This window comes from Doryrhamphus excisus, chromosome 17 (assembly GCF_030265055.1).
Source record: "Doryrhamphus excisus isolate RoL2022-K1 chromosome 17, RoL_Dexc_1.0, whole genome shotgun sequence".
NCBI lineage: Eukaryota > Metazoa > Chordata > Actinopteri > Syngnathiformes > Syngnathidae > Doryrhamphus > Doryrhamphus excisus.
Genome location: NC_080482.1, coordinates 6,612,484 through 6,628,793, shown reverse-complemented (window position 1 = coordinate 6,628,793; position 16,310 = coordinate 6,612,484). Strand labels below are relative to the sequence as shown.

Genomic DNA, 16,310 nt, shown 5'->3' with positions numbered 1-16,310 from the left:
CATCCCATCATGTAGCATCATCAATTCCTCCCACCCCCCAAAATCATTTGTACACCCTCCAAGAGGTTTACAGGAAGACCAAGGACACATAACCAGAATCTTAATAAGGGGAAGTATGCAGTCTGTACCAACCAGCTGAAACCTGGACACGTCTGGGAACTTTTGCCGACTTCACATTTTCAACATAACGCTTATTGACATTGTTGCATCTTTCAATTGGAGGTAATTCTCTTTTTATGCGTTACATAACACCTTTTTTTTTCAGCCATTTATCCTGACTGATTGGGTGGATCTTTTGCAGGGAAAGCGAAAGTTAACCTCACAAGAAAGCAGTCATGGAGATGCAGAAGGTCGCCGCGAAGGAAGAAAAATGTGAAGAGGGTCAAGAATCATATGAAAGCATGCTGGAGGCCAAAAGCAAAGGTATGCATCTATATTCTTAGTTGGAGTGGGAGGGGGGGTCATACCTGTTAAGATGATTTAACAACACATTGGATTACGACATCTAAGGTTTAAGTGCTAATCATCCACGGGGGCAAATTCCGATTTGTGTGTATTTTTCTGTATTTGTGTTTTAGAGGAATCACACCGAACCCACTACAGTGAACTGGAAAAGCCATCTGAGGATGTTTACGCCGAGGCTTGTTTTGGTGCTAAAACCAAAACCCAAGGTAGCCCGAGCTGTGTGTGTGTTTTAATGATTGAGCTTATTTCGAACATCCTTAACAAAGCTTCATTGACATCACGTTTACACTTGCACAACCCAACTGCTAATACATTTGTTCACTTTCTGTATTCAACATAAGAAAATGAGTTCATATAATAACCTGTTACAATAGGAGTACAAGTAATAAGCATGAGTGGTTAGACATAGCATTGGTTCAAGACTCTTCTTCCTTATACTTTGTGCCCTGCATACATAAATATGTTTATGAGAACATGCGATAATTTCCTTGAAAACATGCCGCTGAAGATTGAAGATAAAAAAAAAAAAATCACCTAAAGCAGAAGTTGTGGCTGTTTTAAATAAATATGTATTAATCCGATATCATTTTGTTTCTAAGTAAATTACTTCTTTAAAAACAAGTTCATCTTAAGAAGAACATCATTAAGAAGAAAAACACGGTTTTGTCATTTTTTTTTGTGATACAAAATAATACTGTATTATTTATACTGTATAATTTAGGAAATTTAGAATAATATATTTTTTCTCTCCATTTTGTATCTATTTTTAAAAAAGGTTTATATATATATATAATTCATAAACATATTTCTATCTAAAATGTCAAGCAATTAAATAAAAGTAGTGTCAAAAATTCAAAAATTAAAAAAAAAAACAAGAACTCAGAAAAATGCAATGACAAGAATTACCAAATTTTGCCTGTGCAAAGATACAGTGATGTTAATTACAACATAATGCAGTTACAAAGTACTGCAAAAACACAATCCCAATAATACTATAATAATAATAAAGATTTTGTCGACCATATGTCTCCATATTCATTTCTTGCTTTTCCCTCAAAAGGTGTCACATTTATCAGTTTCACTGTTGCGCCCTCAGGATGTTTGGAAGTTTGAAGGTCAAAGCGTCGTTAACAAAAAGAAAAACAATGTTGTGTTGCTATGACAACAAGATAAGTGAAGCCTGTCGGGAAGACAGCTGGTCAGGAAAGGATACTTTTTTTGGATACTTTTTGTCACGTCAAACCTATCAGTGTTAAGTTGCTGTGTGATGATTGTAGCGTTCATTCTCAAATGACATTGTGAGTCAGACTGTTATATTGAGTAATGACCTCATGTGATTTCATGTTGACTTGTGTTCACAAGCTCAAGAACTTTTTGGTTTTCATAAGATTCATGCACGTCAGAATATATAATTTAGCTTATAGTCCGGTACAAATCTGTTTATGTCTCAATAATTGCTGAGACTTAGATAAGTGATGTTCTTTATTGCCATTTTGGTAAGCGTGTTTGAACGTAAACAATCACTATAATATGGCTGACATAATGATGTATCAGGTGAAGACAAACGGTCTCAAGCTGCCATGAAGCGTTACCGTATCGGATGCCTGATCCTGACTCTGGTCTGCTTGGTGCTGCTGCTGTTCGTCATTGTCCTCGTCGTCAAACGTAAGTTTCTGTATGCCAGCGCTTCGAGATGGAGCGTTTAGAATGCAAGCAAGGTTGAGGAATCATAAACTACAATACTCTCATTTTTTGTTTTCTCAACTCTAGTAGTCCAAGCTGGATCCACTGCCTGCCCAGAGAATCCGGTTCCAGGGCTTTACAACATGAATCAGAGCAAGACTATCCGTACTCAGAATCCACATGGGTGTGAGTGCAACAAAAACAAATGCTATCAGTGGACCTAATAGTGTTCCCTGTGGGACACCTTCTCTGTTAATGTCTGAAAATGAATATTCTCCAGATACTGTACACCGGAGATCAATTAAGTAAAAAAAAAATCGAAGGATGTGAGGTTACTTTGATGTTCTTCTTCCTCTACTTATCATGCATCCATTTTCTGTACCGCTTATCCTTACGAGGGTCACAAGGGGTATGCTGGAGCCTATCCCAGGTTTCTTCGGGTGAGAGGCGGGGTACATCCCTGGACTGGTCGCCAGCCAATCACAGGGCACATATAGACAAACAACCATTCACACTCACATTCATACCTATGGACAATTTGGAGTCGCCAATTAACCTAGCATGTTTTTGGAATGTGGGAGGAAACCGGAGAAAATCCAGGAATGCACGGGGAGAACATTTTGGAAAAAGTCCTTTGTCAGACGGGAATTGTGAAGCCAGTCACTACCTCACAGACGAGATGCCATGAGGGATGCTCCCTGCGTCATCTCCACATAGCTGTCAACCGTTTGACGCTCCTGCACAATCTTTTCTAAGAAAATCTATAAAGTCGTTTTAAATGACCGTCTTACGTTGGCAAACCTCAGCAACTGCGAGAGGCTTTGCTTATGCACATCACCTGACCATGGTCAAAGAGAGAAAACTTTTTTGCCTTTGCCATCAAGAGAATACGAAGCGCAAATACAGAGAGAATATTACATTGAATCCACATTTTTGTTGAGATTGTTTTTTTAGTACAAAATGTTTTTTTTTACTTAGGACCTCCCTAAGATCCAACAGTGCAAAATGTTTCAACTGTAGTACAGTAAACCTCGGATATATCGGACTCGGATATATCGGAAATTCGCTCACAACGGACAGATAAAAAAAGAACCAATTTTTCTGTAATGCATTTCCAATAAAAATAACGGATTTCGCTTATATCGGACAAAACCAGTGGGAACAATTGAATCCGATATATCCGAGGTTTACTGTATTTCATCATGATGCTAATATCCATGGACCTAATAGTGATCCCTGTGGGACACCTTCTCTGCTAATATCTGCTCACGCAAACTCTCCATGAAGACACTTTAGAGCGATAGATGGGCGTCCCATTTCTTCCTTTTCCAGGTTATTGCTGCCACAAGTGTCCCACCGGGTGGGTGAGGCTGGACCAGTCGTGTTTCTACCTGTCCACTTTCAGGCTGAGCTGGGAGCAGAGCCAGAAGAACTGCTCGGCGGAGGGAAGCTCTCTGGCTGTGGTCAGCAGCCATAAAATTCAGGTGGTTCTCAACCCAGTCTCTTTCCGACTGTTGTTTTTTTGTGTATTAGAGTGTTTTCAATGGGAATGCTGTCTTCTAGAACTTCCTGACTCAAAAGGGGAAAGACATAAAGTACTGGATTGGCCTGAGACTCATCGGAACCACATGGACATGGGTCAACAACACTGTGGTTGGACAGAGGTAACCTGTGAGATCTTTAATATTACTAATAATGTTATTTTACATCATATATTTAAGTCATATTATCTTAATAATACATATTATCTAATAGTATCCTGATATTGTAAAGAAATACTACATTAAACCATGTAATGATAAGAAACTAATAACAAATTGTTATTTCTAAAATCACAAATACTTGCTGATATAGTTAATCTTCAAACAGCTAAAATAATGCATAAGGCTAAAAATATCCAATTACCTAAAAATGTCATCCAATACTTCTCTACAAGAGAGGAGAAATATGATCTCAGGGAAGAACTACATTTGAAACACTTATATGCTAGGACTACGTTAAAAAGCCATAGCATTTCAGTATGTGGAATCAAACTATGGAATGGATTGAGTAAGACCCTCAAACAATGCACAACGATGAGCCAATTCAAGAAACAATACAAGCAGTTGATGTTTGCTAAATACAAGGATGAAGAGTCTTGAACCAGTCATGATGTGCTATACATATCACTATATTGACACTTACTATGGTACACATTATGTCATTGGATGGTCATATCACCTCGTACTTTGGTATGGGACAAAAAATATAAAATTAAAAAAAAATTAAAAAACTATGTTGGAAAGTCTGGAAAGCAGGAAGTGAACAAATGTAATAGTTGCTGGACAAAAAAAAAAAATTATAAAAAAAAAACTATGTTAGGAAAGCAGGAAGTGAACAAATGTAACAGTTACTGGACAAAAAATTAAAAAAAAGTAATTAAAAAAAAAACTATGTTAGGAAAGCAGGAAGTGAACAAATGTAACAGTTACTGATTGTAAAACTACCAGATGGAGGGGTAGGATTTAATAAGCTTTGCTTCTTCCTACTCCTTTTGGACATGTGGAACTGTGAACTGATTATGTGATGCATTCAATTGTAATCTGATGCATGTTCAAATGAAATTAAACCATTACCATTACCATTACAAATTATATACATTTACTTCTGTTTGCTTTGCAGTTACTGGAGAGACAACTCCACCCACGGCGACTGTGGGATACTGAGCAGTGGCGACCAGACAAAGAACAACTGGATGAAATATTCATGCCGAGCTTACACTTACTACATCTGTCAGCTCCAGCTCTAAACAGCCATTCTAGAAATTAAGCTTTTTTTTTAAATAGATGCACTGCAATTATAGCACAGTATATTGTTACTGCTATCTTTTCTTTTTATATAAACATGTGGCCATAATATTAGGTACACCTGCACATTCACAAGTAGGTAGATACGCAAGATATATATATTTTACTCAATAATTTATAGCTACAGTTATATAAACTACCAAAAAACAATAAGAAAATAATGAATAATATGAATGTTATCTTTTTGTTCCTTTTTTCGGCGAGTGTATATGTCATTATAATGAAAATTTTGTGTTTATTATAACAAATATATATATTGGATTGAATTGAAAGCACAGTACCGATTTCCTGTTCGAGACAGGAAGTGTACTTTATTTTGCGATACACCTCCAAAAGCCTACACACTGTACAGATCGATAGTAGCTCACTCAAAGTGGATTCTATTTAGACTGTTCATTTTGATTTTTAATTACCCACCAGCAGATTCAATTTCATTTTTATGCTTCATTTTCTAACTCATTAAACAAAAAAGCTAAGCAGTTATGTGTCTCGCATTTGAGCCCTTACTCCCAACAGGCATAATAATCCTGATAAAATCAAGTCTTATTAAGTCTTAAATGGCTTATTTATTTTTCTACTATATTGGGTAATACAAGCATAAAAGTGACTATATACCTGAATAAAGGTATGTGTTCCTACTTAATCAGGGGACCTATTATGCTTTTTCCACTTTTCTGACCTATAAATGTAGTTAGAATGTCGTATTCTCGTGTTAAACGATTCCAAAGTTTCAGATAATGAGGTTTATGCACGTAGAAGTGAGACCTGAAAGAAGTTTGGGATGGTTTAAAACGCTCCGTTTCAGAAGGCGTGGTAACACTGACCCTTTGTGATGTCACAGAGGAGCGGACTTCCTTATATGAGCGTGTCTGTAAGCCGGATAAGCTCTCTGCCCTTCCCTATGCTCTGCTTCTCTCAGTAAGTAACAATTTATCAGTGTCCTAACTGTGTTTATTTTGTGTAAGTCATGGAGCAAAAGCGCTTGTCTGTGTAGCATTATAGAGTGTGCATACAGGGTAGCCATTTCCCACCACAATTAGTGGCTTTTTAAACACTGGTAGTCTTGCAAAACACATTAGGCACCAATGCTGTAGAAAATGCTGAAATGCTAAAGTAACTTACGGAACAGATTTGTGATCCAACACATATTGTATGTTAAAAGTGAACATTTTTAAAAAGATAAATCACAGTTTATTATCAACTCCTATAAAGTTGGGTTCGCAGCTAGCGGCACTTTTATGCGGAGGGGGCGTGCCTAAAGGCGGGCCGTGGGTGAAATACATTTAAACAAACCGTTTTTGCGGGAAATTATAAAATCCAAAGAAATACAGCTGAATAGGTGCAGATTCTGGAAGAACTTGAAAGCCTTCTGGGCTTGTTATTGTGTGGAGCTGCTCTATAGGAGTCCACAACTCAATACAAATGGCAGCACCCCCACAATGTAAAACAATACCAACTTATTCAGATGACATTCTTAAATGTAATAAGGTCATCCATATTTTTTTTGACATGCTGTCTCACACAGTACAAACGCTGTAAACAAACACTGCTTTACAAAAATACAATAATTCATACATATATAATAATACATAATTCACAGTGCTTGACTCTAACTGGAATGAACTGCATTGTAGTTACAATAGAAGCCCATTAGATGGCAAGAAAGGCCAATAAATGAAAATACGCTTGACGCTGGTCTTCACTTGTAGCTATACATGAGTCAAATACTTTCCAACTTCCATTTATTAATTTTTTTTACATCTAAATTAATTTTATTGATTATTAATTACACATAAATTACTTTTTTTTTTTTTTACACAAAATGTTACATCTCTCAATATGTTTTGTTATTTATAACAAAGCCTCATTCACCCAACCGGTGATCCCTTAATTATCCTACCAGTATTAGGCCGATCACATGAAAAAAAGATTACTACCCTGTAAAGAAAAATGACACCATAGTCCATTTGACTGCAGTATTTATCTAAAAGCTCATAAATGCCCGCAGGGGCGAGAAACACATCTGTGCACAAAAGAAACTTCTTGCTCTCCGAGATTGACTATGTCAGTGATAAATGCCTGGCATTAAATTGGTTGTTTATTTGTTCCTTTAAGATGTCAAATAACCCTATTAAATCAGGTAGTCAGTTGGCCATTAATCTCAATGCAGCTGGCTGGTCGCTCAAAGCTAATGGGGCTTAGAATTTGCATGAAGTGAGTTTACCCCAAAAAAGCTTTGCCTAAGAGGATTGCATTTCTAACAGATCTTATTGTCACACTTGTTCAGACATGGATTAACGATAGTCGACCCAGAGAACTTTCCTTGCTGCGACAGTAAGTCCAAATATTTCCCTCTCTGCTCCAGAGCTGTTTCAATGCAGGATTGACATTCAGAAATAAACAATGTATCGTCATTGTTGTCCAGTTCTGATTAAGCAACAATGAAAAATTATGCATTCATTCATTCATTTTCTACTGCTTATCCTCACGAGGGTGGCGGGGGTGCTGGAGCCTATCCCAGCTGTCTTCGGGCAAGAGGCGGGGTACACCCTGGACTGGTCGCCAGCCCATCACAGGGCACATATAAAAATTTCCAAGAAGAAAGTTGACATAGTTGGAAAATTAAAAAAAAAGAGCATAAAAAATGTGATTTTACGAGAATAAATAATGAAAGAAAAAAGTTTTAATATTGTGAGAAAGAAGCAAAATAAAATAATACATTTTAGGAAAATCAGGTTGGGAAAATGTTGTAATATTATGGGAATAACATCAAAATATTATGTCATGATATTCATTCATTCATTCATTTTCTACCATTCACTTTTCAGCCTATTCCAGCTGTCTTCGTGCGAGAGGCGGGGTACACCCTGGACTGGTCACCAGCCAATCACAGGACACATATAGTCAAACAACCATTCACACTCACATTCATACCTATGGACAATTTGGAGTCGCCAATTAATTGTGGGAGGAAACCGGAGTACCTGGAAAAAAAACCCATGCATGCACGGGGAGAACATGCAAACTCCACACAGAGATGACCAAGGGTGGAATTGAACCCTGGTGTCCTAGCTGTGAGGTCTAACCACTCGACCGCCGTGCCGCCCGAACTTTGAGTATGCATAACTTAATTTATTTAAGTAGTTTGAACATTCGGGTTTACAGTATACACAAACGCAAACGTTTGCCTACATGGCTCTCTTGCTATTGTTCTTCTTCCAAGCGAAAAAAGCTGAGAAATGACTATTAAATGACAAGATGCTTATTTAAATGTCCTTTTTTCCAATAACCAGGATGAAATCATGAATTAATAAAAGACAAAATGTCACGCTAGATTCATTTTATCATCAGTATGCCTCAATAATGGAATTACTGAGAATTTCAAACACAGAATTTCTATTTTACATACAACTAACAATTTCATAGAAGAACCTTGTAAAGATTTCTGTAGGTTAATCTCAAGAGGGTTACGGTCATAATCCAAATAATACGCAGTGAGGGAGGGGGCGGTACGGACAGGAGAGTCAGCAGCTTGGCACATTGAAATCAAAGTTTCACCTAAAAAACGTATTTTTATACCAGAAGGGGAACGAAGGGAATTAACCTTCAAGCCAAGACATTATAGACTAATTAATCAAACTAAATAAAATAAAATAAAATCCACTTTGCTCCCACGTCCTCTGTGGCTGAGAGGTGATGTAATGATGTGTGATGATCTGTGCAACAACACTGCAGCTCTGCATAGCTTTTGTCTCAGACATAATGGTGATTTGCGGGAGAGAAGACAATGGCGGACCTTCTCCCAAGGAGCTTCCTAGTTGAGTCATTAATACTTGGGAGAGCAAAGTACAGCGTGTTGATGCTTACATTACACATACAATTACGTAAATATATTCAGGAAGATTTGACTCGTCGTGCTTCCTGTAAGCTCTCTGGGTCACGAGAGTTGGTGACTTCAAGGCTTCATTATGCTATACAGCGTCACGGCGCCCACGTAAGCCTCGCCGTCTCGCTCCTCCCACTCGAAAAAAAACCCCAGGGTGGAGTTTGATGTGCACCTCCAAAATCTAAACCGAAGATGTGTGGTTGGTCTGCATTTCCTGTTTTTCCCCCTCCAATTTTAAATCTGTCAAAACAGTAGATACAATGGAACAATAGAAATTTGGATAAGAGCACTTCGATAATAAGCCCCCCCCCCATTACGCCTTTCGGAGGAACGTACACAATAAAAATGTTGCTCAACATCAATTAGCTCAAGCTCTAACAACAATACGGATATTGCTACAGTCGCTATTGTTCACTTCAGCTACACAGGAAGCTAAATAGCAAGTCAACATATGTGCCCTGTGATTGGCTGGCCACCAGTCCAGGGTGTACCCCGCCTCTCGCCCGAAGACAGCTGGGATAGGCTCCAGCACCCCCACAAATCCTCGTGAGGATAAGCGGTAGAAAATGAATTAATGTTTTGTGGATATTTTGTTTGTTTTTTAATCAGCTGGTTCGGAGAATGTGTCAAATATTATTGCTCATCGGTTGCCATAGTTACCTGGAAAAAGTCAATAAACTGCAGGTGTCCATGTTGTAACACAGAAATATGTTACACATAAAGTCTCATAAAATTTATGTTTTTACAGTGCTTGTAAATGTCTGGTTAAACATTAGAAAAGTCAGCGTCAGAATTGAAAAGCATCTACGTCACACACGTTGTCGGTCTCCCTGTCTCGCTCTCTCTTTCATTGCGGCTCTCAGTGTCACTTTCACCTCGCCCTTGAGCTTGTGCTGTCCTCTTCTTCACTCAGTCGTCCAGCCTTTTGAAACTTATATTTGACACCCCTCCACGCCGTCAAGATCCAGACTTGAGTAAAAGTCTTTTGTGTGTTTTTCCATAATGAGGATGTGTGCATGAAGTGTAAAATGACTCTTCTGAAGCATACAAGATGTTGCGAGATTAGAACGTGACCATAAATTAACCGCAGTGTTCAAAGCGTGAAAAAAAACCCTAATGGATTATACACCCTTAATTATGGGGGTTAGTTACATTCAGCAGCTGCCAACAACACCCCCGCACTTTCCAATATTTCTTTTATTGGGAATGTATTGTAACAGTAGTGTCAACAATGTATTTAAAGTTTGAAAACTATTTCCTGAGAGAAAAAAAATTAAGTGACCTCACTTACTGGTGGGGTGGTGGACCCCCCCGGCATTAGTCACAGCTCTCTGCGTCTGCTTAATGGTTGTCACGCGTCATGTTCTGGTATAATTCATGACCCCAAGATACAGTGATGGGAACGAAGTGCAGGTTTTTTAATTATAATAACCTGAGCAGGAAGAATGCAAACTCACATGTTGGCAAAATAAACGACATTCACAATGCAAGAAGGTCCCAGACCAGGGGTGGGCAATTAATTTTTATCAGGGGCCGCATGAGAAGCCTGAATTGTGTCAGAGGGCCACCAACTTTCTTTCATTGTAAAATACTTAAATTAAATATTTTGAATAGCTCTAAGTTCCCCGCGATGTCCTCAATCCGCCTCGTTACAGTGCGTCGGGAGAGTGAAACGTTCTCAAATGCGCCTTTTTTCTCTGGGCACATCAGCGCAGCAGAGTCCAATAAACACTCCTTAATAAACTCTCCGTCGGAAAACGCCTTACTTTTTCTGCCGATTTTGTGAGAAATGACATAACTTGTCCTGACGGCTGCATCTCTGGGAGTGTGAAGTTTAGTGAAAAATCCTTGTTGGGTTTGTAGTTTTGCAAGCAATGCATCAGACTCCCTTGCACGCTCTTCACCAGACAGATTTCTGTATTTATCTTCATGCTTGGTGGTGTAGTGGCGATTCAAATCATATTCTTTAAACACAGCAACCTGTGTACCACAGACTAAGCACACTGCTTTGCCTTTACTTTCTGTAAAGAAATATTTGGAAGTCCATGTTTTGTTGAAAATACGGCATTCGTTATCAACTTTTCTTTTCTTGGGGTGTGCCGACATCTTGGGGATAACCTCGCGAACAGCATCACCTTCACTCACACACGTGTATACGCGAGTGAAGGTGCTACGTCTACGACGTGCATACGTAGCGACGTAACGCTTTTCAAAATAAAATTTCAAAATAAAAGTTAAAAAAAAAGTTTAATTTATGGTGTTTATGATTGGCCTCACGCGGGCCGGACAGGGACGTACAAAGGGCCGGATGTGGCCCGCGGGCCTTAATTTGCCCAGGTCTGTCCCAGACCCTCAAAGTGGTCATCAACAAGTGTGCTCAGAGGGTTGACAAAAGAATGGTCAAGAAACATTCATTCATTTAATTTCTACCGCTTATCCTCAGGAGGGTCGCGGGGGGTGCTGGAGCCTATCCCAGCTGTCTTCGGGCGAGAGGCGGGGTACACCCTGGACTGGTCGCCAGCCAATCACAGGGCACATATAGACAAACAACCATTCACACTCACATTCATACCTATGGACAATTTGGAGTCGCTAATTAACCTAGCATGTTTTTGGAATGTGGGAGGAAACCGGAGTACCCGGGGAAAACCCACGCATGCACGGGGAGAACATGCAAACTCCACACAGAGATGGCTGAGGGTGGATTCGAACTCGGGTCTCCGAGCTCTGAGGCCTGCGTGCTAACCACTTGTTCGCCGTGCAGCCTGCGTTAATAATCATTCATTCATTTTCTACCGGTGTTCCTCACGAGGGTCGCAGGGGTGCTGGAGCCTATCCCAGCTGCCTTCGGGCGAGATGGGATAGGCTCATATAGGGCAGGGCACATATAGACAAACAACCATTCACACTCACATTCATACCTATGGACAATTTGGAGTCGCTAATTAACCTAGCATGTTTTTGGAATGTGGGCGGATACCGAATAAAACCCACGCATGCACAGGGAGAACATGCAAACTCCACACAGAGATGGCCGAGGGTGGAATTGAACTCGGATCTCTTAGCTGTGAGGCCTGCGCGCTAACCACTCGATCACCGTGCAGCCATGGTCAAGCAACAGAAAATACAAAATGAACTGTCCAACAAGTCAAGTGATTTTTCTTAATGTGCAAATTTAGCTGTTTTGGGGGTTTAATTGTGTTTCTGCAGTGTGCCTCGAGCCAAAGACAAATGAGCCAAAGATGGCCCCTGGGCTGCACTTTGGGCACATTCTCCTTTTGTGGCTTTTCGTCAAGGTTCGGTGCGTGGCGGCAGCTCTGCGGGCAAACAGCAAGTCCATTGATGACAACATTAATGCTTGTTGCTTGCATTTTTAGTGGTCAAAAGGAACAGCACTGATGTGATAATGAATTTTTTTTGCCCTAATATTTTTTTGCAAACTACCCACAAAAGCCCAAAGATTGACAGGCGGGGGCCACCGCTGCTAAAAAAAAAAATGCCTGTATTTACATGGAGTTGTCGTGATGCTGAAAATTGGACTTAACCCAGTACCACATACTGTATAATATATGTTTTTACTGAACACAATTACAAAAATAGTAATGCAGTAACTTGGAAATAGTACCGTGTTAAATTAGTTGTTACTGAAAAAAGTGGTCGTTTACAGTAAACCTCGGATATATCGGACTCGGATATATCGGAAATTCGCTCACAACGGACAGATAAAAAAGAACCAATTTTTCTGTAATGCATTTCCAATAAAAATTCATTGCATATATCGGATTTTTTATAACGGATTTCGCCTATTTCGGACAAAATCTCCAGTCCCGTTCCAATGCATTTCCGTTAAATTTCCCTCGCATATATCGGATGGCCGCATCGTGGCGCTCCGATTCGCCGAATCGTGACAGGCCGCTATACGACGTCATTTGCAGCGTTTGCAGCGTTGCCTGCGCGTCCAGGTACATTGGAAACATAGTCAAGGAAGTGCCTTTTTATAACGGATAAAATCCGATTTACGCATATACCGGATATAAATCCGATATATGCGTAAAACGGACATTTTCCGGTATACGCATATAACGGATTTTGCTTATATCGGACAAAACCAGTGGGAACAATTGAATCCGATATATCCGAGGTTTACTGTATTAAGTAATTGCTAATTGACTGTATCATATTTATGTAGCCTTATTGTTTACATTGTATTACAGGTTGATTGTTGACGTAACTTAAGGCTGTAAATGCAACACAACAACGATTTGATGAATGAATTCTGTTAATTTTACGTGAGTTTGAGCATTTTCTTTTCTCGGTCGACTTTCACTGTTCGGAAAATAAGTTACAACTGTTAAAAACAAAAGATGAAATGAAATGGCAGGGTTACACGGCGCGTTAGCAATGTCCTTGTTCCTCGTCTCCCCGCGTACGAACAATGTGTCAAGGCAAAGAATGTATATGTTGTTTTGAAATTCTTTTTTTTTTCTCCATTTTCCACATGTTTGCTTCTACAAAGGCAGAAAGAGCAAAAGCATTAGACCAGAGCTGAAGCTGGAGTCTTTAAATCCTGATGCGCTTCAAAGCAGGGAAAGCGCAATTCATCTTCTTATCTGAGACTCCAAACAGGCTTTTTGTGTGGAGGAGAGAGGGAGAGGGAAGAGGCAAGAGAGGGGGGGAAAAAAAAAATGCTGTCGAGTAATTTTCCATTTAAATGTTCCACTCCACAACAATTTGCATAAGCAGCCCTGTGTATGTGATAAGAAGATTGGTAATTTTCAAAGGCTCTGTAGGGATTGAGAATTAAAAGCCTTTCTACGCTATCTCCCCTCTTGCAGCTGGCCACCACAGATTCCCTCTCTTCTCTCATGCATTTTTGCCTAAACTTCGCCTTATAAACTTTCTCTACCATCCTCTCCTCTACCATCCTTTCTCTCCCACTCTGACAGTGCAAGCCTAATGCTTCTGTATATCCTCTGTCTTATCCTTTTGCTACACACTTCCTTCTATCATTCTTACTAATGCATGGCCATCTTCTAATAAATGTGATGTGAAATGAGCCGAATCACACTTGAAATTCCGGAGCATACACAGCAATGACAATAAAAAGACGACTTGCGTCATAGCTATGGTTTTGTCATGTCATGTGATAACGAGAGTTTGCTATCAAATGTCAAATATCAAATTGATATTCCCCAATCTATCTAAAAAAAAAAACTTTGAAAGGAAAAAAATATTGATGAAACTTTTAATCCACTCATCCATTATTGTGCCACTCTGAAAAAAAGCATAATTGTGCTCATTTTTCGACTCTTTGTATTGAGTTGTGGACTCCTATAGAGCAGCTACACACAATAACCATCACAGAAAAAAAAATTTATCTAAAAAAAGACCTTTGAAAGGAAAAAATATTCATGAAAATTTTAATCTACTCATCCACTCTTTGTATTGAGTTGTGGACTCCTATAGAGCAGCTACACACAATAACCGTCACAGAAAAAAATTGATTTTCCAGAATCTGCACCTATTCCAGCTGTATTTCCTTTCCTTTCAAAACGGTCTGTTTTAATTTATTAATTTTTTTTATTTATTCCATCACTCTGCTGTGATTGGTCACACGCCCAAAGTGCTTCCTAACTATGAACCATATAAGGAATGGCAATGGCTCCCTTATGAGCCATTGCTAGCAACGTAAACAGAGAAGCAGAGCTTGGGGAAGGGCAGAGAACTTATCCGGCTTCCAGACACGCCCATATAAGGAAATCCGCCCCTCTGTGACATCACAAAGGAGCAGTTTTACCACGCCTTTTGAAACCGAGCGTTTTCAGCCATCCCAAACTTCTTTCAGGTCTCACTTCCAAATGCGCAAACATCATTATCTGAAACTTTGGCATTGTTTAACATGAGAATACAACATTCTAACTACATTTATAGGTCAGAAAAGTGGAAAAAGCTTACTAGGTCCCCTTTATATAAGAGGTGTCATTTTTGTGTAGATTTCTGTTCTGTCTATTGATGCGCCTTCCTCATTTCACGTTCTGTGTTGGTTATTGGCTATATTAATGAGCCTCTCCCTTTAAGCAAGCTGGCTATCCCTTGTGGGACTCGATATTGCCGGCCACATTATTACTGTCAAGAGAAAATCTGTTGCTGGCTCCAAAATAGATGAGAGACGAGACGCGTTTTCTGAAAATAATGAGAAGTACAATTTGCATGTACAACTTGCATACAAGGAGACAAATCACTACAACCTGAATAGACGAAATTTGAGAGAAAATGTCTTTGCTAGTCATGTCAGAATGAAACCACATATGTGAAGGGATGGGGGCTCTATTCCTCCATGACAGACAGAGACAATGAAGGGACGTCACATGCCTGGACACTAAAGGCTATTTTATGTGGAGGACTTGTATTTTATGCAATAACAAACCAGAGTTGGAGACCTCTGGCTTACATAACTAAGCATAACAAAACTCAATGAAATTACAACACCTCATCTGTCATCATGATAAATTCTCACCGACAAGAAATGCAAGACGTCCAAGTAAGATGAAAGGATCGACTACAAAAGCATCAAGTTGGCATCAAGGAATTGGACAAATATTAAAGATCACATCATGAACATTTTAATCCACTCATCCATTATCGTGCCACTCTGAAAAAAGCATAATCTTGATCTTTTTGTGTCCCCTTAGAGGGGACCTATTATGCTCATTTTTTGACCCTTTGTATTGAGTTGTCGACTACTATAGAGCAGCTACACACAATAACCATCACAGAAAAAAAATAGATTTTCCAGAATCTGCACCTATTCAAAACAGTCTGTTTTAATTTTCATTCATTTTCTACCGCTTATCCTCACGAGGGTCGCGGAGGGTGCTGGAGCCTATCCCAGCTGTCTTCGGGGCGAGAGGCGGGGTACACCCTGGACTGGTCGCCAGCCAATCACAGGGCAAATATAGACAAACAACCATTCACACTCACATTCAAACCAGTGCGAGTTGGAGACCTCTTGCCTACATAACTAAGCTTCTAACAAAACTCAATGAAATTACAACACCTTACCTGTCATCATGATAAATTCTCACCGACAAGAAATGCAAGACGTCCAAGTAAGATGAAAGGATCGACTACAAAAACAAGTTAAATGGAGGACCAGATGAAGGAATTGGACAAATATTAAAGATCACATCATCTCAGTTACAATAAAAGGCACCACACAAAGACTGATATTGTCTGATAGAATAAAGTCATTCCTATTCAACAACACTACAATAAGTAATAATAATTTCTTAATTAATACCACTATTTAATAATGTGAGCTGTTGTGGCCGTGAAGTATCCGATCTGAAACACTTGTGCATTGGAGGTGGCATGCTGTTTCAGTGCTGGTTGGAAGAGTTGAGAGGGAGGATATAGATTAGCCTAAATGA

At 39.4% G+C, this 16,310-nt stretch overlaps 1 protein-coding gene across 1 annotated transcript; it reads left to right on the top strand.

The window, feature by feature from the left end:
• Positions 1-80: 80 nt before the first annotated feature.
• Positions 81-5,470, top strand: si:dkey-26c10.5 (uncharacterized protein LOC563797 homolog). Its single transcript, XM_058053858.1, has 8 exons — positions 81-222; positions 302-423; positions 579-671; positions 2,020-2,130; positions 2,236-2,334; positions 3,481-3,632; positions 3,712-3,812; positions 4,810-5,470. The coding sequence occupies exons 2-8, from the start codon at positions 336-338 to the stop codon at positions 4,934-4,936; spliced, it is 771 nt and encodes a 256-aa protein (XP_057909841.1). The 5' UTR covers positions 81-222; positions 302-335; the 3' UTR covers positions 4,937-5,470.
• Positions 5,471-16,310: the final 10,840 nt, after the last annotated feature.